The sequence below is a fragment of the Euwallacea similis genome, chromosome 8 (genome assembly GCF_039881205.1).
Source record: "Euwallacea similis isolate ESF13 chromosome 8, ESF131.1, whole genome shotgun sequence".
In the NCBI taxonomy this organism is placed as follows: domain Eukaryota; kingdom Metazoa; phylum Arthropoda; class Insecta; order Coleoptera; family Curculionidae; genus Euwallacea; species Euwallacea similis.
In genome coordinates, this window is record NC_089616.1 from 4,656,911 (window position 1) to 4,679,904 (window position 22,994).

Here is a 22,994-nt window from a genome sequence, read left to right on the forward strand (position 1 = left end):
GTAACGTTGCCACGATGAAAATAAATGTCACCCTGTTTCCCTCAATTTCTATCATTAGACAGAGATAAATAATATAAAACCTTCTTAGAGGAATAAGGTAAGAGGATTCTATACTGTAACAGGATCGCCGAAGTTTTGTCCTTGTTTAATACCCAGAGAGTACTGGAATTTAGTATCTATTGAACAAAGATGGATATATAATATAATTCCCGTCATGACAGACTGTCGGAAGGGAAATGTCATTATGAATTTTATTGAATGGTAATGGCAGTGGAATTTACAGATTTCCCTTTATAAAAATCCTTTAAAATAGAAATAAATTTAATGTTTGTAGATATTATTTAATACATTTTCGCTTACTAAACGTTACTGCTTCATTTGTGAGGAGTTTTTACCGGTTTTGTTGTGAATATTATGCATTGAACTTTTGTGTTTTGTAGTCATCAGTGCAATGGAAGAAATCAGCTAGGTAAATTGAATAGTTCATTCTAAGTAAACGGTAAGTATTACGTAAAATATCATTCAGACATGTACCAAATTACAAGGGTTAAAGCCCCATATAATTCACTAGCATCTAGTATTGAAAACAATTGTCTCAATGTAAATGCCTTTGTTGACTTGGCATATACCTATAATGCTTCCATACCTCTTCCAAATTAAACATATGGTCTGCTTATATTTGCTCTATAACTCCCCTAATCTTTTTTTTTAATATAATTACATTTAAAACTGCATAAGCCCTTTATAACTAAGTTTCGACACTGGGGAAAGCATTAAGATTATTCATTAATTATCTCAATCTTTTATCTACTACTGAGGATTATTTATTTATCTCCCACCATTTCCAGTCTAGTATAAACAATGCCTTGGGCTAAAAGAAGAGGCCCTTCTCAGCCAACTTCAACTGGGAATCCTCCCATTCAGATGTTCAATCCAATTCAACATTCCAATACTGAGGTAAGCCAAAAGCTAAATTATAACCTATGAGAAAGAAAATAGGCCAGTAATGCCATTAAAACTTTTAATTTTTTTTGGATCCCGTTTTTGAAAATCGGAATTATTGCACATAAGGACAGGTTTAAAAAATAGTTCAGAGAAATAAAATATCAAATTTTTTTGGTAGTGGTTTTTTGTCCATATGGATTTGGAGCTAAACTAAGTATAAGTTTACCTATATAATAGTGATTGTTCTCTAACTGCAGTCTATTTCTAAATAATGATTTGCTTTATTATGTATTCAATTATTCAGGATTTGCTCCTGTGGAATGCTATAGATGTGTTACAAATGGTATTAGGGCAGTAATAGAGGTTTTGAAAGCAGAAGGAGTAAGCTGTGTTTACATCATTTATTAAAAACATATTCTTGAAATTAATAGAAGATGGCTGGCTAATTAGTTCATAGATGTTATCTGGGTCAAAACGACTTTTGGATCCACGTTTAAATATTAATTTGTTCCTACCCAAATTTGACCATTGTATCACCTTTATTTAACATCATGAAACTCCCATAGTGCCTCTCATTCAGGTGCCAAGTTTTCACAGTGGAAATGCCCTCTTGACCCAATTCATTGAGAATGTTGTCCAAAGTTTGATTAACTTGTTGCAATACCGACGTCTAAGCCAGATAGAACTTATGTCCATCGTTTTTCAAAATCTTTCACGCATTTATGGCCTCTTGCCGACCTGCATTGCTCAAGTTAGCATTAAACCAGCCGCAGAACAAATTTTTCTGCTCCTATGCGGATTGTCTATATTTCACTATTACGATTTGATAATTCTTTGGACCGCAACAGCATTGCTTATTGCCCTAAATTTGTTGAATTATGCAAAAAGCGATCGATTTTCCCGAGAAAATTAGTAGTGTGTGTATATGTGTGTGTGTCGTAAGAAAATCGATACTCCTCGGATTTGCTAAGTTAGAAATTAAATGTGATTCTTACGCCAGACGACATGGTTGTTGATGGGGTGAGTCGCAGGAGATTGCTGAAATTTGGGTGAATGAAATTGTTATAGAAATTGATGTTTTTGTGACGAGCAGTAATGCCCAAATATCTGAGAGTTTTAGGTTAAGAGGGCTGTCCTGGAAGGGCCTGTTAGGGCGATTTTAGGCCGTATTAATATTAATATTGTAGACCTTGGTCTGGAAGTGTGAGTTTGGAGCCAAATTGTTTATTTTATGTTTTAAATCTAAAAGTATATTTTAATTTAAAACAAAATGATACAACAGTGGCAGGCTCAGGCATGGCAACCCCCTCAACAACAACTACCAAGACCTGAACCTAATCAAACTCAGTCATACTGGCAACAACCTCAGCAAAATTACCCCTCAAGCCAGACGCCTAATTCCTCAGGACAATACCAGCAATATGGACAGCAGGAGCAGGCAGCATCAACCTCTCAGAATTCTCAGACTTCTTACAACCAGCAGGTAAGCAAAGACTTTAAAATTATAGTATACCCTATGTCCCCAGATAAAGTTACCAAGAGGAGAAAGTTTTTTATTTTTTATTCTATGAGAAAAATGTATTTTTCATAAAACTGTTTGCTTGTTCCAAAACGGTTGAATAAGTTCTTACTGTTTCAATTTTCCTTTTTATTATAGAGAAATATTAAAAAATAGGTTTATTTAGTTGAAGATTTTTCTAAGTCCACAAAAATTAATTCTCGTTTTCATGAGTCATGTAACTATGTGCTTCATCCTGGAACTATCTGCTTTTCATCCTATTTTTTGGCTTATCACATACATTACTATATGCAAAAACTACTGGTGGTATGGACAGGTAGAGCCTATTAGAGTCTAGGAAGAAAGGACCACATAAAACTGCCCTTAATCATTGAAACTATCATTCTTCCTTATCATTTTTAGTGAGCAGTTATGCTGCAGGTGTGATCATTGTAAATTAGTTTTTTAGTGCAGTAAAAATAGTCCATCAACGTAAGTCATTGAGGAGCCTTGATTTGATTATTGCAAATTTTTACCTTTGGAACTGGTTAAAACAAATAGTTTATGCAAAGATCTTCCTCTGAATACAGAACGTTTAAAAGAGAGTATCAGGGATGATGTGGAATTTTTACCTCTCGAAGAGACCCGAAGAAGTTATAGTGAATTGCGTCGAAGACTTAAGCTGTATGTTCAAGGTGGTGAATGGATTTAGTGAGATTTTTATTTGTGGTTTCCTCTTTTATGTTGAATTATTTTGATAAAAACTTAGGAAACGAAAATCTTGATTACGATTGCCATGAAAATGAGAATTCATTTTTGGAACTTAAAAAAATTTTCAACTATATGGACCTATTTTTCAATATTTCTCTATAATAAAAAGTAAAACTGAAACGATGAGAACTGATTCAACCATTTTGGAACAACTGAAACCTTTTTATGAAAAATACATTTTTTTATAAAGTAAAAAATAAAAAACTTTCTCCTCTTAGTAACCCGGTTTGGGAACATACTGTATACGTACAGTGGCAAGCTAAAGTATTCATACAGCTATAAAGTTGTTAAATAAAATGAAATAACGGTATGAGTAGTATATTGTAACATTCTCTAATTACTTTAGTTCTAAACGGTAACATGTGAACAACTAATCTATAATAATTTATACTAACTTATAATGTTTATAAATACTACTGCAAACTGTTTAGAAACATGTAATAAAATTAGACCGCAAAAGTATTTATACATAATGTAATTCATTATAAACAATATTATAATATATAATATTAATATTTTGTGGCACGGCTTTTAGCTTCAATGATAGTTGTCAAGCGTCGAGATATCGATTCAACCAAGTTTCGGGTTACGGAGGGATCAATTTTTAACCATTCTTCTTGCAACCTTCGTTCAAATTAACTTTTCTTGCTTATTTCACGTTTTCTGATTCGTTTCTCTAATTCATATCATAAATTTTCTATGGAATTGCCTAACGATTGAGTTAGAGGCTTAACAATTTTTGGTATGTTGTATAGTAATCATTCCTGAATAACTTTCGTCGAATATTTGGGATCGTTGTTTTGGTAAATTGAATAAAATCCAGGCATGTTTAGTTTTTTAGTACTTTTTCAGATTGTTTTTAAAACGTTGAAGTAAATCATTTTATCCATGGTTGCTGGAATGATTACTAAGTTTCCCACGCCATTGGCTGACATGCATCCCCACTTCATGCAGGAACCACCTCCATCCTTAACTGTAATTCGCAAATTTTTTAAGATTTAAAGTATCCTCTTTTTCGCTACACCAACTGTCACCCTATATATATGTGTATATATTAGGTCGTGTAGTATGAAATGAGTAGAATTGAATTGAAACTTTAGTCATTTTTTTTTCATATGAAATGTTTTTATTGTCAATCGAAATATGCACCACCATTATCAATACACTTCTGCCATTTAACGGGAAGTTCATTGATTCCCCTGCTGTAAAAGCCTGCAGGCCGGGAGTCGATAAACTCTTGGAAGGCAGCTTTGACAGCCTCGTCGGAGTTTAATGTTTTCCCTACCAAGAAGTTATCCAAATTTTGAAAGAAGTGGTAATCAGTGGGTGCTAAGTCGGGTGAATACGGTGGGTGACGAAGAGTTTCCAATTCCAACTCCTGTAGCTTGGCCAAGGTGACTTGTGCGGTGTGTGGCCGAGCGTTGTCGTGCAACAATAGCGGTGCGCTTTGATTGACTAATCTTGGCTGCTTAACCGTCAGTTGCCTCATCATTTCGGTCAGTTGTCGGCAGTAGACATCAGCCGTAATCGATTCACCAGGTTTCATGAAGCTGTGATGGATGACACCTGCGTTGGACCACCAAACGGACACCATAAGCTTGTTTTGATGAAGATTTTTTTTCGCACAATGTTTTGGTGGTTCATCTTGATCCAACCACTGCGATGAACGTCTGGTATTGTCATATAGGATCCATTTCTCATCACAAGTAACAATCCGATTCAAAAATGGATCGTTATTATACCGGCACAACAAAGAACAACAAAGAACAAGCTTCGAGGTGCCGTTCTTTCTGTATGTCGCTCAACTCATGCGGTACCCACTTGTCCAGCTTTTTCACCTTACCAATTTCAGCCAAATGAGTCAATATTGTTTTTTTGGTTACACTGAATATTAACGATAATTCGCTTGCACTTTGACGTGGATTCGCTTCCACCACGGCTTTCAGATAATCGTTATCCACTTGAGTTTCAGGTCGTCCACGTGGTTCATTTGTTAGGTCAAAATTGTCAGAACGAAATTTCATGAACCAACGAGATACTGTTTGCTGTGAAGTGACTTCAGTACCAAACACATCATTAATATTGCGAGCCGTCTGAGCTGTTGTGGTTTCACGGTGGAACTCATATTTCATTAACACACGAATTTCACTATTTTGCATGGCTGCACAAAAAAATTTATAAAAATAAAAGTTTTCAATAATTTTTAACACTTTAAACTCTGATCGAAAGAGGAAGAATGTGCCTTTTCCACATAAAAAAGTCAAGTCCAAATATAGATTTAGAGTGAAGTTATTCGCAGTTGAATGTGGCATTTCGAGAATCTACTCATTTCATACTACACGACCTAATACTTCCAAAAATTTAGTGGGAAATTTAGTATATACTGTTATACGAACTGTAAATATTTTTGTTAATTACTTTTAACAGGTGCAAAATTCCTGTTAACTCTTTGACCTATTTCACGATATGATTTATTTTGTTTATGTAACCTAATTGTTATCTCTCTTTTAGCAACTATCGTTTCTCCTAATTTTCGACCCTATAGGTTTTGGAACAATTACTTTTTATTTTATCTCTGATTTAATGCTTACATTAACTTGCCACTATTAATTTGTACAATTTGGAAGTAAATATCTATAGATATAATGGCCTTACTTTTAGGTTCAGATTTGTTTTTTCGGGTCGACGCAAATGTATGAATATTTTTGCGTTTTAATTTTATGACATATTTGTGAATAGTTTGCAATAGTATTTATAAACAATACGATGTAGTAAAAAAGTATTATAGATTAGTTGTTCACATGTTGCCGTTAGAACTAAAGTAATTAAAGAATGTTACGGTATTCTTGCCATACTGTTATTTCACTATATTTAACTGTGTTATTGGTGTATGAATACTTTTGCTGGCTACTGTATATAGCGAGGTCTTCGTCACTATTATTTCTATTGAAATGTACCTATAGGGATACGGCAACGTTCACTACTCTCAACAGTACGATCAAAACAATCTTTATCCTAATCAGCAACAAGTTTCGAATGAATGGGGGAATTGGGGTTGGGGGGATGACGATAATTCCAACGCCCAGCCAGTGGTTTCTCAGCAGCCCCAATCCGCTACCAATCAGAGTATTGGCAAGTACCGAAATAACTCTCAATGTGAAGTTTTATTAATAAAATTTATACAGGTGATAGTTTTGCAAATGACCAGTCTTGGGATTGGTCAGTGATGGAACAGCAGCAGGTAGAGGAGAGTGGCCCTAATGTGAATATTTTCCCTACTATTGGGGATCTGGGTATGGGGGGAAAGTTTGAAGGGGCAAAAAACTATAGGAAAAAATTGGATACTCCACAATGGTCCACTGAATCACAGCCTTCAATTGAGTCTTCTGATGATATATTGCACACATCAGAGAGTGATAAAAGTTATATAGTATCAAGGTCTTCCACGATTAGCCATTCCCCGATTTCTGGACAAGAAATTTCTCCTCCAGGGTATGCTTTGCATGTGGAAAATAAAGAAATTGCCAAGCATGAGGAGAATAGACCTCCGCGAGTGAATCCCACTCCACCTTTACCTAAAACCGTGCAAACACCACCACTATTGCTGCCCCCTCAAGGTGATAATAGTCGAACTTATAGAAATCATGATATTAATAAATCTATACTTAAAAGGTGGTGCTTCAGATGATTCCAGGAACCCCTATAAACGTGCCTCTGGTTTGTCACATAAGACCTCGAATAAATTTAAGCCTCCAGATGTAAGACCACCTCCTTCGACTACCAATTTCAATCAGGTAGTCAATTTGGAGACTCTTCCCGATAATTCTGAGCGTCCAGATCATCCTGTAGTAGTCAAAACTGGTCACCAACAGTGGCCTCAAATCGAGAACAATGAAGCACCCATTAATGACCGGAACCAGTACTTGGAAACTGGACAGTTATCTGAGGGGAATTTACCAGATTTAAATGAGAGTAAGTGCTAAAATGGTGGGGATAAAAGCTTTGTCTAGTTGGATATTTTTAATTTAAAACTATATATGTAATTCTGTCTATGTCCCCCAAGGTGCAATAAAGCGACTTTCAAATTTAATGGTAAATTTTTACAATGTTTTGCAGTTATGGATATAGGAAACAACACACTTCCTCCTCCAGGTCTACAGAGAATGGTACCGGGACAAACAGAAGTAGGAGGAGGACAGCCTCTTCCTGGTTTTAGCAGAATGGTCTTGGGCCAAAATGAAAGTACGTCTGATGCCACTAATCAAAACCCTTTACAATTTGACATGAGTGGTCCTCCGGAGGGCCTTCACCGCATGGTGCCGGGCGAATCCAGCTCCCCAGAGACGTCATTGCGTCAACAAAATGTGGAGGAAAATGATTCGGAGGTGGAGTTAACTCAAAATCATAGTCCACAGCCTCAACGCTCTGCAACGATCGGTGCCGACACTCCTCCAATTCTCAGTCAAACTGTGCCCAATTTGAGCGTCCCAGCAAATAGGTCTGAGACAATCGGAAGTGATTTAGGTGCCTCAGTGGGAGGAGATGCGTCTGATACGCCTCAAACTGCTGTGCAACATAAAAGCGGAAAACAGCGTGAAGCTGTTGAGGGTCAAACAACTGAAACTGTATCGAGTTTAACTAATGCAGTGCGCAATTTGACTGTGGGAGAAAACTTGACAGATGGACATACTTCAAACAATAGTTTGCCGGAATTGTCTCCGCGAAGACACAGCAGGCAGGAAAGCAGTGAAAGCGAGAGCGAACGAAAAAACCAGAGAAATAATAGAGATAAATGGTCCGCTGAAAAGGGAAAGTCTAGAGAGAGGGAGAGAGGCGAAAGAGATAGGTAAGAACAATGATTTTTAATTAGGGTTAGTTCAATTATTGTTTCTTTTCAAGATATCGGAACAGAAATAGTGAGAGATACTCTCCAGATCCGTATAGAGACAAACGAGACTCACGAAACAGACGTCCTAGAGATAGGCGCTATGAGGAAGATACTGATTATTACAGTGACAAAGAGCGGCGAGGACGTGAAGACAGAGAGAGAGGTGCGACGTTTGTTTCACTTAGTAGAAACAATCATTCACACATTAGTTTTTTTATAGATTATGAGAGAAAGTACAGCAGTCTTCGAAAGGAAAAAGATCGGCGGCGAAAAGATCGCGATCCCAGAGATTATCGAGAATCTAGAAGAGGCGATTACTATTACCAGACCAGATATAGAGATGAATATGGAGCGGACAACAGGTCGAGTAGACCCTCAAGTAGGTCAGATTCCATACATGAGAGCTATAGAGAGAGAAGGGAGGGAGACAGGGAAAGGAGACCTAGGGATAGAGATCGCTACAAAACCAGGGAGCGTCGTGATGTTTACAATCCTTATCAGGTGCGAAAAATTTTCTTTGATGTATTTTGTTAATTTATAGCAAATTTTCAGAGCTTTGCTTATGATCCCTACAATCCATACTACCAGCAATATCAATACTATGAAAATTTGCGCAGAACTAACCCACAAGCATACGCTGAATGGTATCGCAAGTATTATCAGCAAGCAGCCAGTAGTACTGCGGCTTCTTATGCGGGAGAAGATCGAGCTTCTGTTCATTCAGGCAGAAGCTCCGCCAACGATGAGTTGGCCAAAGATAGGTAAGTGTTATGGTGTGATGTTTCTTCGATTTTGTTGTTTTCTTTCATTCATTTTGGTTGCTATTTGTCTGCCGTGGCAAGATTGTGAGCGGAGGTGATGATGCTTTGCGGGTTATTATTAGTTGCAAAAAGTATTTGTACATATTTATTTTAGCTCGGTGTAAGCAATTATATTTGAGAAAAGAAGAAAGTGTGCGAACCTGATTTTAGGCAAGTCAACATACTAGTCGACTTTAAATTAATTCGTAGTTGAGTTTATCGGAACTTTTTTTATTGTACAGGGGATATGATTCTATAATAAGAGAAATTAAATTCATATTCAATGGCAGACATTGGTAGACAAATAGCAACGGTACGTCACCGTTAATCTCGCAAACCAAAACACCGCGCTTGTTACGTTTACACCTCATTTCACTGTCTGTAATCATTTACGCCTTCTTGTGCATTGTTTAGGTATACGAGACAAAGTTTTTATAGCCAGTCAAACTACTACGGACAGGCTCATTCGATATCGGGCCTTTACGGTCTCGATAACTCTAGGTGAGCCCTCTAATCCAAACTCTTGTTTCACTAAAACTTTTCAGGAACCAATAATTAATCCATTCAATTAATACAGTAGTGATGGTTCCTTAGGTGTAGGATGTTTTTTTTTTTTTTAAATGATACGAAAAAATAATTTTTCAACAAAGTAGATCCTCATTTCAAGTGTTAACATAACAATTTGCAAGGATTTTTTGGCTCTTTAAAATCCTAATTTTAAAGAGTTTTCTTTCTTACTGATATGACTGATGTTTTTTCCAAAATTCGGAAAATATCTCTTATAGAGGCATCATTTTAACGAGCCAAAAATTAAGTTACAATGTTTGTTTGTGTAGAGAGGGGAGGGCAATTTTAAAGGTGATGAGAGGTAGTGCACGCTTTGCTGTTCTCAATAACCTTAATCATAACAATCCTCTGAGTATCATAATTTCGCCACCAAACAGATTTATTTTGCAGCATCAGCTATAACAGAACATTGGACCAAACCGACAACTCGTTGCTCTATGAGGAGCAAAAAGTCCAAAGGCTGACCCCTGCAAAATTCGCCACTGCCCACCTCAAAGCCTTGATTAGCACAGGAAATCTTATACGGATCCTGCCCAACTATCCCATGGATGGACAGAACGCCATAGTGGACGTGTGCAATTTGCAATCCTTTCTTGAAAACGATCCCGATTATATTGAACTCAGCTCTTTTCCCGGACCTCTAATCAAAGGGGTCACGCATAAAAAACAAATAATCGAATATTGTGACAGCAAAATTAGGGACGCCAACTGTAATCGGGACATTGCAGATGTAGATTCGTATATTCTCATGTGGGAATTATTGATTCTGCTTCTGAGACAGAATGGGGTGAGGACTCTCGTCGAGTTTCGATAGTAATAGATTTTTAATTTCAATTGATGTAGATGGTGGTAGGTACGGATATAGCTGAATTACTTCTGAAAAATCGCCCTTCGGAGCCCACTCCCAGGCCTCCATCAGCACTTTCTACTACAAGCAGTAACATTGGGGATAAAAATGAAAATTCTGAAACCTCTAATCTGCAGCAGTCCGAGCACGGTAGTACGCAGTCTATTTTGAAGGAAGAAGAGGTTACTAAGAAGTTTAGGGAATTTTTATTGTATGGATCGTGCCAAGAGGCTCTTGGTAACAAATTAAAACGGTGCTGAAAACAGTCATGACTATGATGCTTTTGTGATAGATTGGGCCATGAAGCATGGTCTATGGGGACATGCCCTGTTTCTAGCAAGCAAATTGGACAAGCGCACTTACGCTAACGTAATGATGCGGTTCGCCAACGGTTTAACCATGAACGATCCTCTACAAACGCTCTATCAGCTCCTATCAGGAAAAATGCCTGCAGTAGTCACTGTAAGCCTAATTTCTTTTCGTTAATAAGTGCACTTAGTGGTTTTCTTCTAGTGTGCTTCTGATGAAAAATGGGGCGATTGGAGACCGCATTTGGCAATGATTCTCTCCAATTCCAGTCAAAGGCCCGAACTTAACTGCAAAGCGATAACTCAACTAGGGGACACTCTCTTGAACAGGGGAAGTTTATATGCGGCTCAATTTTGCTACTTGATGGCCGAAGCTGGATTCGGCAAGCACGGGGATGTCAATACTAGACTAGTGCTTTTGGGCTCAGATCACAGAAAGCCCTTCCCGCAATTTATTACCAACGAGGCCATTCACATGACGGAAATTTACGAATTTGCTTGCAGTTTAAACGATCAGGACTTCAGCATTTCAGAGTTCCAAGTAAGGCTGAGTTCTCCAGATTCAGAAGAAGATTAATTTTACAATTTCAGTTCTATAAATTTCTGTTATCGACGAGACTTGCGGATTTCGGGCTGCTACAAACTTCGTTACGGTACCTAGAACAGCTTGCCGGTCGAATTGTGAGCAATCCCCTGGTAGTATCGCCGGTTTTATTGGATAGAGTGTGCAATTTGGCGGATAAATTAAAGTTTTGCGACCCGGTAGATGATCAGGATGATGAACTGGAATTTGGAACCGCTTTGGAGTCTAGTAGACCTGATAATTCCTGGTTGAAAGCTCTTAGAGCTGTTCAAGCTGACTGTCAGGTATATAATTTCTTAGCATTCATATTCTAATATTTGGATATGTGCTAATATGGGCAAATTTAAGTATTTTCTTTGCATATATAAAATGATAAATTTTGATATAGTTGATAGGGACACCTTGTATATTGTTTTTTTAGGTCGGAAGACTAGCCCAACAGGTAAACACTCACAACTGCGAAGGTCTGCAATCGATAGTTTCGACTGAAAATACACTGCAGGAATACGATGAGAGCCATGACGTTTGGCAACAGGAGCAGCAACAATATGATCAACAGCAGCAGCTACAGTATCAGGAACAGCCTTCCGTTTGGGCGAACGAACAGCAGGGATTTCAAGGGCAGGAGACCCAACCATTGTTGAACGGTAAGATTTGTTTTTATATCAAGTTTGTAGCGCATTCTTTGGTATTTGAATAACATATTATTTGTGAATTTCACACCATTAAAACATCCTTATTTGCAACCTGAGACGCTTTCAATACTCTAATATAACATAATCACTTCAGCCTTGACAGTGTATAATAACTATTCGCTTAATTACTCTTTAATAACTGTACGTTTAGACTGCAAAGTGAGTCCATCTGTTTTAAACTTATCGGGTTAATTTTTTTATACGCATTTAGCCCAAAACGTTTATCCAGAACCCCAGAATTACTGGTCAGGACAACAGCCCTGGAATCCGGAACCGGCCGGTCAGTATGGTCCAGAAGTGCCCGTCAGTCAAGATCAATCCAGCAGTTTCTATGAGAATTCAAACAATCAAACAAAGGTGAGTTTTGTCTGTTTATTTAGTGCGTTTTGCCCAGAGATTAGTGAATTTTGTGCGGTTTAAGTTGTGTATATAGCATATAAATTTACTGCTATATGAAGGGGTTTAGTGTTGTAATAAATCGACTTCGAAAATGGGTTATTATTAAAAATGGGCCAAATTTTGGAATTTAGAATCATAGGAAAACCATATGGTGTCGCTTGATTACAGTGGCTTAAATCGATAGTAACGACAAGCTATATTAGAGTGAAGCAGCTATTTTATTATCAAATATGACATGAAATGATGAAATGTGACCCTGAAGTAGATTTATTACAATCCTTGCCAAATATGCAATTTCTAACTTGCTCATTTTCTGTGGGGCCATTTGTGGACGCAGCAGAAGGTAGACAAAGACCCGGGCGAAGTAAGTAGTACCGCTAAACAGTGCTCCGCTACTTTTGCCTTGCCCCCTACTACGATTTCCTTGCGTAAGCGTTCGGCGCTGAAGCGGGACTCGCCCAGTCCCAACAATACTTCTCGCTCGCTCGCAATTTCTTCTAACCTCCTGCATGGCGAAGCGTTAGAGATGCAACCACTTAAACTAGACAAAAACCGCTTCTCGACACCGCTTTCTAACGATAGCACTGGGTTTTTCGAACAAATGTCATCCAGGGATAGTTCAGACAGCGAGGCAGAGGTGCTGTTTCGCAGGAAGAAGGGCAGCAAGTCTGTGTCTGAGGAGAAGTTATTGCTGCTGAAGAATGATAGCGTGAAAATAGTCTCCAATGAAAGTTATCAGACTTTTGACCTAAAGTGTGCTGACCGTAAAGGGAAGTTAATGAAATTCAAGTCGCTGGATATAGCTGAGTTTAAAAATACCACTGTGAAATATGTTGACCGCAAAAGCAAAGTGTCTATATCCGCTGAAGACTTCAATGCCAGAGATTCCTTGCCTAACGCGGTGGATGTTTGGTCTAGAAAATATTCGAAGGGCGTCTTCAACAATATTAGACACAGCTTTTTCCATAAATCCGACAAGACGCCCGATAAGGTGGTTTACAAGACTCTAGTCTTCGGAGGCACTTATCCCATTGACGTGCCCATAGGGCCCAGAACGAGGAATAACTCGGAGAATAGCAAATTGCACAAAAAACCTTTGGGGTGCTCCCCACCCAAACTCAGAGAATACGGACCTGCCAGGACTTTTGACATTGATCAGCCCATATAAGAGTTTCGGATCAATATGAAATCAATGTGTTCAACATTTCGAAAAACTGGAGAAGCTCACAAAATTCACTTCTTTGCATTTGCAATTGTTGTTCTTGATCTGAGACTTAGTATTAAATAAGTGAATATTCAAATAAGTGTTGTTCAGCTTACAACGACACATATTTTGACATGCAACGTAGACGTATTTTTATGCACTGGTAATGTCTGGATCTTCAAGATCATTTTTCCGGCGCCTTGAGTACCAGATGAGTCTGAGAAATTTGCAATTACCACGCAGTCGGTAATAAAACTGTTAAATTGTTATTGTTACATGTTTAAAAAATAGCTAAAATATAATATATCTATCTAAAATAGGTGTAAGGCTAAAGAAAGCACATTATTAGGAGAAATAGCAGCAATGTGTGGAAGAGAAACTGTAGGCAAGCCTCGAATATTTCGACGTGAAAATTGCGGCCTAAACTACTTCTATTTTTAAGTACTGCGTCTTTTATTCAAGACTCCACACACAAATTGCGAACCCTGTATATAGGAATATGGAACGGAATACGTGAAATAATCCTAAAATTTTAATTGTTACTGCGTTATTTGTGTTAGGTAGATCGCTCTTTTTTATTACTTTTTTGGGGACTGTGACTCAACAATAAATTCGAAGAACCATTGAAAAGAACAAAAACATGTTCTACATGTTATTACTAAAAAAGAATTTCTTTACTGGTAAATGTGTTAGGAAGAAATGAAATAACGTAAAACACCCTGTATCTCATTAGACAAATAAAACTATGAGGTTTTTGCCTATAAAAATTTGTTAACACACATAATTCAGGAAATAGAACTTTTTGCACAAAACAGTCCAAATCTGATTACTTCGCACATGGTATACTTCGTCTATTATCACAACACCCCCCATACTGTGGATTGCCAGAGGTTTGATAAGCCTATGGCGAGAACAAGGACAACTATACTATACATATACATATATATGGTATTGCTACTCACACTTGACACAGAAGGTAAAAGTGGAACCTAAATACTATACAACATGTGCTACGTAGAGAGTTTGTAAATTTTTAAACGGTACATACGTTAGGGTAATGAATCAATACACAAAAATCCTTTTATTCTTGCTGTAAAGAGTGGAAAAAACGAAGGAATTACAAATAAAATAAGTCCACTCATGAGGTCCTGAAATTTTGCAAATTTGTTATTATTTTTTTCTGACCTAAGTGTTCGGGATTTTTTCAATTTTAAAAAGGCTAAAGGACATTTTCTTTGACACAGAATTGCCGCAATTTAACCGACCTTGAATCTCCTACGGTTTCTGATAGAGATTGTGAAGAGTCCCAAAGACTCTACAACCAGAAGTTTCGACTTCTGAATCAACTTCTTTGTAACACTTTTTCATAAAAGAACGAGGGTTTTGTCTTCAAGCCAAAACTCTCATATTTAAGACATTGTTATTTTCATTCAAAAATGAAATGCATAATACCTGACTGAAACATAGACGAGTATTAATTTGTTTCCGGTCATAGCACGCTGTTTTGCCGAGGCCCAGAACTCTAGAACAGACTGTTCATGAAATGTAGTTCTGAGTGTTTTGATGGAAAATGTGCAGTTTTCTTAACATCCTATGAATTTGTAATTTAATTTTTTTTGCATGACGAATGTTTAACCAATAATTTACATGTATTATGCGATCTTGTTGCCACTTAAATGAGAGGTGAATCAAGCTTACTTATCCAGGGTTCGTTTAAGTAACTAAAAAAAAGAAATTGATGATAATCAGTAAATTATATTAATTGTATTTTAAAGATATAAAAGTATATTGTAAAATGTTAGAGCGTGGCTTTATATTTTGTAACACCATAATTTCGAGCATGCGTTTTTGAAGCTTGTATGTTTATCGTTAATAATAAAACCTTAAAAAGAAAATAAAAACTCTGTTTGTAGTTTTATTGTAATTATCTTTCTTCAGTTTGCTTGTTTTACGGTAGACAAAAGCTTTGCCCAAACTTTTATTTTTCTCCGTATGAAACTTACGAGGAATTTTAACATTATAAATTGAAATTCCTCAAAGTCTTTAATTAACAGCGCACTCTTCATTTTCGCTTAGTTTGTTTTGCCGCACAACTCGAGTAATTTGTTCTCGTTCTCCGCGTTTTTTTTAGGAGAGTGAGCAGCCACAGATCTCGCTGCCCAATCAAGCGAAAGGCAAAAGCATTTTCGACGATGAGCCGCTGCCACACGAAAAGCAGCTGAAGGTGAAACCGAAGCCTCAATCGCCCAAACAGGAGAGCAATCAGAGTACCGGATGGTTCGGGGGCATCTTCAGTAAGCTCTCCATGAAACCCAAGAACCAAATCAAATTGCCCGACGATAAGAACCCCAAAGTAGGTTCGGAAAGGTGGGAGTTGAGACCAAATAAAATTGTATAATTTGCTCTTAGATTGTTTGGGATGAAAATAAGAAACAATGGACAAACTTGGATGCGGATCCGAACGATACTGCTAATGAATTTAAGCCGCCACCGAAGATGACTCAAATGCCAGGTACGAGTGTGGTTTCCTCGCATGGTAGTTTTGGGTTTAGTGGTAGCAACCATATGAGTGGCGCGAGTTCAGGACCAATGTCTTTGCCTGCTGCAGGTATTGTACCAGTGTGTCAAGAGGAGTTGATGCCGGCGGCGAAACCTACTCAATCTAATATGTTCAAAATGCAGAAGAATCGAAGTAAGTTACTTTTTTTTCGTCATATTGTGTTTATGGGATTAAATTTCCAGATGTGAAGAACGCCTATGTGGACGTTTTCAAGCAAAATGGGGTCAAGTCGGAGCCAGTTCCGGCACCAGAACAAGTGCCTATAATGGCTCCCGCTGAGATGAATTTCTTTATACCACAGCCAATGACAAATTCCAATGCTCCAGTGGACTTTTTGACTCCTGGAGGGGCGCTGGCTCCTATAGGAGAGTCACAGGTGAGACAGTTTTGCGTCTTGACATATTTTATTTCATTGACTTAAATCTGTACTTAGAAAAAGAAAGCTAACAACCCGTCTTGAGGACATTCCTAATATAATTACAGTAAGGGCGTCTGTTAAGTGTTAAGTTTTGCATGTCTGTGGTATTGGTGCATGATTAAATTAAAATAATTACATAATTCAAAACTCACTATAGCTAAGCTTCTCACGCAAAGTTTATTGTGGTTGTGGTAGATATCTAGATGGAGTTCGACCAGCTCGCTTTCCAGAGAGGTCGCATCTTACATGAGCGAATCGAGGAGGTAACGATTGAAGTTTTGGCTTTATGGGCAGGTAAACGTCTTTTCATCCTGTGCATGCGTTCATCTTCATTGCTGCTTTAAGCTTTCCAGGGTTAAGGCTCTTTTAGGCCCTATAGTTTAGCAGTTTAATTGGTCCGAACTTCAGAACCTCAAAATTAGTTTTTAGTCCTGACACCTGTATCGTTTTTAAAACACTATAGACGTCCCTAATAGTTTGATAGCAATTCGGACCAGTTACCACTACTTTTATTTTTATTTTTTTTTAGAGGAATATAAACTAATGAAACCCTTTTTTCCAGACAAAATAAGATGCTAGTCCGGCTATTTAATCCGAGGTTGAGGTGACATTTTTTAGGTCTATTTCCAGTTTAAGGATCGAGGCAATGCAACTGTGCTAGGATTTTTTTATTCATTATTTGTGATTATTATAGTCAAGTTTTATTAATCTATACATACTGTAAAAATATACGTAGAGTAATGATAATAAAAATTATATTGTGCGTGGGATGTTAAGTTAATCAAAACGTAAGTTCGCTTTAAAATAGACCTTTATTTGTAAGTGCGCTTCAATTACATCGTAAACGTCTAAATATCTCAGGTATGGCATCTTAAATATACATACTTATATATATTCACAATAAAAGATGACATTATGTACACAATCCGAAGAAACTGGTGTCCTGCACTCCAATGTGGTCTCTTTAGGCTCGAAAAATTACATATTGCCGTTGATTAAATTTTAAAACGTTAAAATAAATATCAGTCAATTTAGTTGTAACTTTCACTTAAAAATCTATTTAAGTCCTGTGTTTTTGTCGTTAAACAAATCACATTAGAATAAATTAATTACGCGCCGGAATGCAAAAGCTTTAAAAAGTCTCCAATTCCGACCAAAGATGATCAGACCTTTGAAGAAGCCGCAGAAACTTATTTGAGCAATAATTTAAATTGTGTTCCGGGGATTCTTCATTGGGTCAAGTAAATCCCTTAAGGGCTCGAATTTAAAAAAACTACTTAATAATACGTTCTAATAATATCCTGACGACGGATAAAAGACTAGTACATGACTATTTCCCTCGTAAGAGAAATGTAACACAGACATAATAAAAAGAAGAAAATGCTCTCCGCCAATGCAACAATCGGTACATCAAACCGGCGTGTAAACACTCGAAAATTGGAACTTGCCGGTTTAATCCACGAGAATAAAATAATTATAAAGTTCTTCATGGTAAAGCACCAAGCACTTGTTTTTGGTAATAACACGATGCGCGTATTTTGTACAATAATTAGCTACAGGATTGCGAAATAGGCACAGTTAATTGTTGTGGTTTAAAGTGGAGAATAATTTGCCATAATGAGCTAAATCTGTTGCTTTTTTATTAAACAGTTTTTTCACCTCGAAAGGCGACTGTTTGCTCAAAAAAAAAACTCGTCTGTTCTCCATTTTTTGCACTTGCTTCGGAATTTCGAATAAAAATTCCGTTGCTAAGTCCTCAAATAAGAAAATTCACTTATCAAACAACCCGAAACAAATTCTGACTAAAGGGGCGCACGCCGCGCTCGAAACGCTTCGTTATGACACATCGTTGGTTTGAAATATCCGCCGTTGAGGTTCCGGAGTGTAATGGAAACGGGCTCTTAAATGTTGAGGGGAACCAGGCACCGAAGTGCTTTCAGTAAGGCGTCGCGGAGGCGGCACTGGAGGCGTCGGTTGTATGTACCTGTAAATCTTCGTTTTAGGTTTGATTGTCGGGAAGATTTTCATTATGACCTTCTGGATAAACCGGGCGAATTAGGCGTATGCGTTTCCAAAAAGGCTCTGCGCAATGCAAGGGGGCTTTGGCCTTCCGCGCTGAGGCCGCGATGGAGGCGGGGAGGTGGCTCCGGACTTTGGTGGCGGCTGGAGTGTCCGCTTCCGGCCAATTGAAGTTTGATGTAGGACGCGATGCGTTTCTTACCTGGCAAAAATGGTAACAGATTTGAGTAACGAAAAATGTTTCACAGAATCTAGATGATGAGATGAATGTCAATGCACCAAGCTGACAAATCCAAATCCGTCTTAAATGGGGTCTTACACCACAAATAACTTTGGCATTTCAAGCATAAAATTTCTAGGGCTCCTTTAACGATATATGTTGTTGGATTGGAGTGGAAGAGGCAAGTATCAACAACTTTAAATAAATTAATTCACAAACGTATTTAATGCGAAATGAACAGAACAATTGATGACTTATCTGCTATTGGGTGGACATCACCTTTACTTAGACTTACCACGAATTTTGTGCTACCATCGCAACTTTGTAAATTTAAATAATTAAAACTACCAAAACTAGTATAAGACCCCACAATTGAAAGCTGAACACTCCCGTTAGGCTCGTTTGAGGCATAAAACAAGAGCAATTAAGGCTGAAGTGCAATATGTTGATACTTGAAATATTTTATACGTTTTAAGCAAGAAAACCCAAATTCGTAATAAGAGTTTTTTGCAACGATCAAATGATCCTCCCGTTGAAAGTTTTATAGATTAGTAAACCACACTTTTCTCCTTACGTTTGTACTCTACATAACGACTAATTTTTCTAGAGAGTCTAATGTTTTCTTCTCCAAGGATAAAAGGCTAGAAGAGAAATACTGTCAAAGTCGATATAGTTACGGTGTTGTTTTTGTTTTTCTGTTAAGGTTTTCTACTCAATAACCTTTTCAACAAAAAAACACTTACAAGGATCATTTTTGGCACTCTCCTCGACCTCCTTCAACAGCTCCTTCTGCTTTTGTTGGTGGTAAAACCGCTGTAGGATAATCGGGCTAGTATTCCCGCTAATGCATTGGGGTTCTTCTACCGGAAAGTTGTTTCTCAAAGGTAGAGGCGATCCTACCGGCGATTTCCACCTTGTTTCACTCATACTCCGAGTGTCCTACTCGGACAAATTACACAAAATTTATCATCAAACTTATTCATTAGCTTACAGGTAAAGAAGAAGGTCCGGAATTGGTAAACTTCCTATGTGGCATCGGCGAACACAGCCCTACAGGACTCCCCTTGGTCCCTCCTCCGTAAATATTACGTTGCTGCATCGCAGCTATATGATTCTGGTACACTTGTAGGGGAGAAAAACTCCTGTTGCTAGGGTTATGGATTGGTGGAGGTTTGGATTGGTACGCGTCCAACCTTGAAAAATGCGTCACCGGGGTTGCTCTGGGTTGAAAATGATGGTCAAAACTGGGTTTGGGTTGTTCGAAGAGGGCGGAGTTGGCACCGTTTACCGTGGGATGCGCCGGTGGTGGATTTTGTTGCATTGTAATAAGGCTTTGTTTGTGTCTAATGGAAGGAGAAAATTTTCGGGGTTTCATGATAAAGTCATTTTTCCAATAAGTACATTCATAATATAGTGAAACAGTGTATTAATTTATTAATATGGTTAGAAGAGGGAGTTAAAGTTCGTGTATGTATGAAGAATGTTGAAAACTGAAGAATACTAACAATGATTTTTACAAAAAAAGCCTTCGCAGCGTCATCCCGTAGGACCTTTGCAAAACTATTTTGCTAGTTGGGAGTGGGAATAACAAACAAGAAAAATGAACAAGTTTAAAACACAGAAACCCCATGCTGAACCCTTCGGTTTAATCACTCAGAGAAAGCCAACGATCCCACACTTTTCTATCAAAGATCATGGACTTTCCCAAAACAAAACCACAAAAAATGCATACAAACCTACAATGGTGCAGGGGAGGACGAGCACAACAAAACGCAATCTAATGCACCGCGGGGGCGGCATTCTCTCTGACGTCACCCACATCAATCCTAAATAATCAAAATGCTACTTGTACAGAAAACGAACGGAAATCCTTGCATCGACGCGCTTCAAAATCAAACTCGTCACCAAACCGATTAGAAACGGGGTGAGTAGAGTGAATCAAATTAAGAAAAAAAGCGAAACTAACCATGCAACATACCTCGCCGCTGCCCTATCGCTGCTGACCCGCTGCAGCGCCGTTACGTACCACTCTCCCACGTTCACCTCCGTCACTTGGTACCTCTTGATGAACATGTGGTTCTTCAGTTTCGTGTACTTGGGTCGCTGCTTCTTGTCCTTGGTTAAACTATTGTTTCATTGAATTATTGATAACAAATCAATTTGAGACAAGTCTCACCAACACGCCACGAAGTCCCGGAACTCAGGAGAAAAGTGCTTGTCTAGAGGCAGTGAGGGCGGATCAGTCCCAATTACTTTGGTGAGCACTTCAAAGTCAGTCTTACAGTCTTGGTAAGGGAATACTCCAGTAGCCAGCTCCACCAGAGTGATTCCCAGCGACCAAACATCAGCTCGGACATCATAGTTTTGGTTTTGAGGGTCCGGTTCGATACGCTCCGGCTAATGCCCAACAAAAGGAATTTTAAAAGAGCTTGAAATCTCTTTATCGACATACCGCCATATAGGCCGCACAGCCCGCGCTTCTGGAATTCGCCATTGAATCCACTAATCTACCACTAATCCCAAAATCACAGAGTTTAACATTGCCCCTCATATCCAGCAGAATATTCGAAGGCTTTACATCTCTATGTATTACATTGTGTTGATCTTTTAGGTAAGCCAGTGCTTCTACAGTCTAGAAGAGTATTCATTTTTGCAAAAAAAAGCAAATTATAGAACTAAACTTACAGCTACACTAACTTTTCCTAAAACGTCTTCAGGAACTGGTTGATTAAGTCTTTTCAACAATTTATCAAAGCAAGTATCCATAAGCTCCATGCAAATCCACACCTCAGCTTCAGTGATGAAACATCCAAGACACTTTACAATGTATCTGCAATCTGATTTTAAAACCACTTCGATGTCCATTATAATGCGTTTGGTCTCATCGCTGTTGCCAGATCTTCTCATTTGCTACAATTTTCCACAAATAATAATTCTTTCTAATTCTAAGAACAATCTACCTTGACAGCTATAATTTTTCCACTAGGTTTATGTTGCATTTTAACCACATGCCCACAAGTCCCATAACCCAACTCCTCGATATGTTCCATGTCTTGGATGTCGGTTTTGTATAGAATTCCATCGATTGTTAAGTTGCCACTTATTTTCATTATTTCCCTTAACCTTCTTTCAGTTTCAGTATTGTCATTATTTCGAGGGCCAAAAATAAGGTGATTGGGTCTAGGCATTGTAGGGCTGCTATTGTTGCTTTTTAAACCAACTGAAAAACGTTGTGTAGGATGTATTCCACTGACTTTAAAGTGATCCTATGAATCTCATGGATCAGTAAAATTGGTTCATATTATTTTTATGTGATTCTAACATTTGATAAGTTTTCTAGTTGTTATAAACCAAAACAGAGGTTAATTTCCCTTAAAAAAAACTTTAGGGCTGCTGTGTGATCTAGTTAATTAAACATAAAACTTAACTAAAATGAGACATAAAAGTTATATATTTAAAGATTTAATTGAGATAAGGCAAAAAGTACATAGTGCAATTACATTTATAAGACTTTCTTGCAGATTCAACATACTTAATATTACTGATTTCTGCCTTAATTTAATTGACTTGCAATGAACCAAACTAATGAGACCTAATAGGGTCCAATGAAATTGGTCTTTGGGATGCTTGAGTTAATTAAATGCAGAGACCTTAATCCTCTCAAACAGTAAAACTGATTGAAGTTTTATTAAAATAATAACTATGTTGTCTGTTACAATAACACAGAATTGCATTTACTTTGTTAACTAGCTTGTTATATGAACATATCATACCTAAAACCTCAAAAATTAACAATTCCCCGCAGACTTAACAAGCTCACAATCTAACAGTCAATACAACTGATTTAAACCCCAAAAAACAAATTAGCTTGAATTAAATGAAGAAGACTTTAGTTGCTTGACTTAAGGAGCCCCTCTACCCCCGCCCCGAACTAATAATTGTGGATATTTCATCGAAATGGGACTGAACAGGCCAATTTAAAACAGTTTAATTATAATTTAATGTTCTTACGTGGAGGTAATGAAGGCCTTGAGGGAGGCAACCCTCCCGTCGAAGAAATCGGGGCATTCATGGGAGGACTCTTTGGCGACCGTTCCCTGCTTAATCTGTCTAGCAGTCCGTCGATTCTCTGCTGAGTACTGGACATCGCTTTTTTGGGGACACAAATTCCTAACTTTTTTATTATTTAATCACAATTTTTGGGCCAAAAATTAAAATTTTATTTTTTTTGACATAACTATGGCTAAATTGGAAGTTAGAATAGAATGACAT

General features: G+C 37.8%; 2 protein-coding genes across 3 annotated transcripts; one reads left to right on the forward strand and one right to left on the reverse strand.

Annotated features, from left to right (window-relative positions):
- Positions 1–235: 235 nt before the first annotated feature.
- Sec16 (Secretory 16) lies at positions 236–17,248 on the forward strand. Its single transcript, XM_066392381.1, has 25 exons — positions 236–499; positions 854–957; positions 2,228–2,428; positions 6,178–6,346; positions 6,400–6,831; positions 6,887–7,186; positions 7,331–8,060; positions 8,114–8,265; positions 8,323–8,603; positions 8,655–8,863; positions 9,317–9,403; positions 9,860–10,256; positions 10,313–10,553; positions 10,609–10,778; positions 10,830–11,165; positions 11,216–11,491; positions 11,629–11,854; positions 12,114–12,259; positions 12,639–12,665; positions 15,637–15,858; positions 15,915–16,017; positions 16,114–16,197; positions 16,248–16,441; positions 16,679–16,777; positions 17,046–17,248. The coding sequence occupies exons 2-24, from the start codon at positions 862–864 to the stop codon at positions 16,748–16,750; spliced, it is 5,151 nt and encodes a 1,716-aa protein (XP_066248478.1). The 5' UTR covers positions 236–499; positions 854–861; the 3' UTR covers positions 16,751–16,777; positions 17,046–17,248.
- Positions 17,191–22,990, reverse strand: LOC136410297 (dual specificity mitogen-activated protein kinase kinase 7-like). 2 transcript variants are annotated; one of them, XM_066392383.1, is made up of 10 exons: positions 22,734–22,989; positions 21,683–21,942; positions 21,408–21,632; positions 21,175–21,354; positions 20,899–21,119; positions 20,701–20,847; positions 19,714–20,065; positions 19,466–19,661; positions 18,518–18,704; positions 17,191–18,467 (listed from the first exon to the last, which is right to left on the reverse strand). In XM_066392383.1, exons 1-10 carry the CDS (start codon positions 22,867–22,869, stop codon positions 18,320–18,322), a joined length of 2,052 nt encoding a protein of 683 aa, XP_066248480.1. In that variant the 5' UTR covers positions 22,870–22,989; the 3' UTR covers positions 17,191–18,319. The 2 variants fall into 2 exon arrangements, with proteins under 2 accessions (XP_066248480.1, XP_066248481.1); XM_066392384.1 differs by lacking the exon at positions 17,191–18,467 and adding an exon at positions 19,297–19,363 and having other exon boundaries at positions 18,578–18,704; positions 22,734–22,990.
- Between the last annotated feature and the right edge of the window lie 4 nt (positions 22,991–22,994).

Bases quoted from the DNA above. Each gene is read 5' to 3' on its own strand.
- Sec16 (XM_066392381.1), top strand. From the start codon at position 862: ATGCCTTGGGCTAAAAGAAGAGGCCCTTCTCAGCCAACTTCAACTGGG. The intron at 2,429-6,177 runs GTAAGCAAAGAC...ATGTACCTATAG, and splicing joins AGACTTCTTACAACCAGCAG to GGATACGGCAACGTTCACTA. The intron at 7,187-7,330 runs GTAAGTGCTAAA...AATGTTTTGCAG, and splicing joins TTTACCAGATTTAAATGAGA to TTATGGATATAGGAAACAAC.
- LOC136410297 (XM_066392383.1), bottom strand. From the start codon at position 22,869: ATGTCCAGTACTCAGCAGAGAATCGACGGACTGCTAGACAGATTAAGC. The intron at 21,633-21,682 runs GTAGATTGTTCT...GGAAAATTGTAG, and splicing joins GAAAAATTATAGCTGTCAAG to CAAATGAGAAGATCTGGCAA. The intron at 21,120-21,174 runs GTATGTCGATAA...GTTGGGCATTAG, and splicing joins GCTGTGCGGCCTATATGGCG to CCGGAGCGTATCGAACCGGA.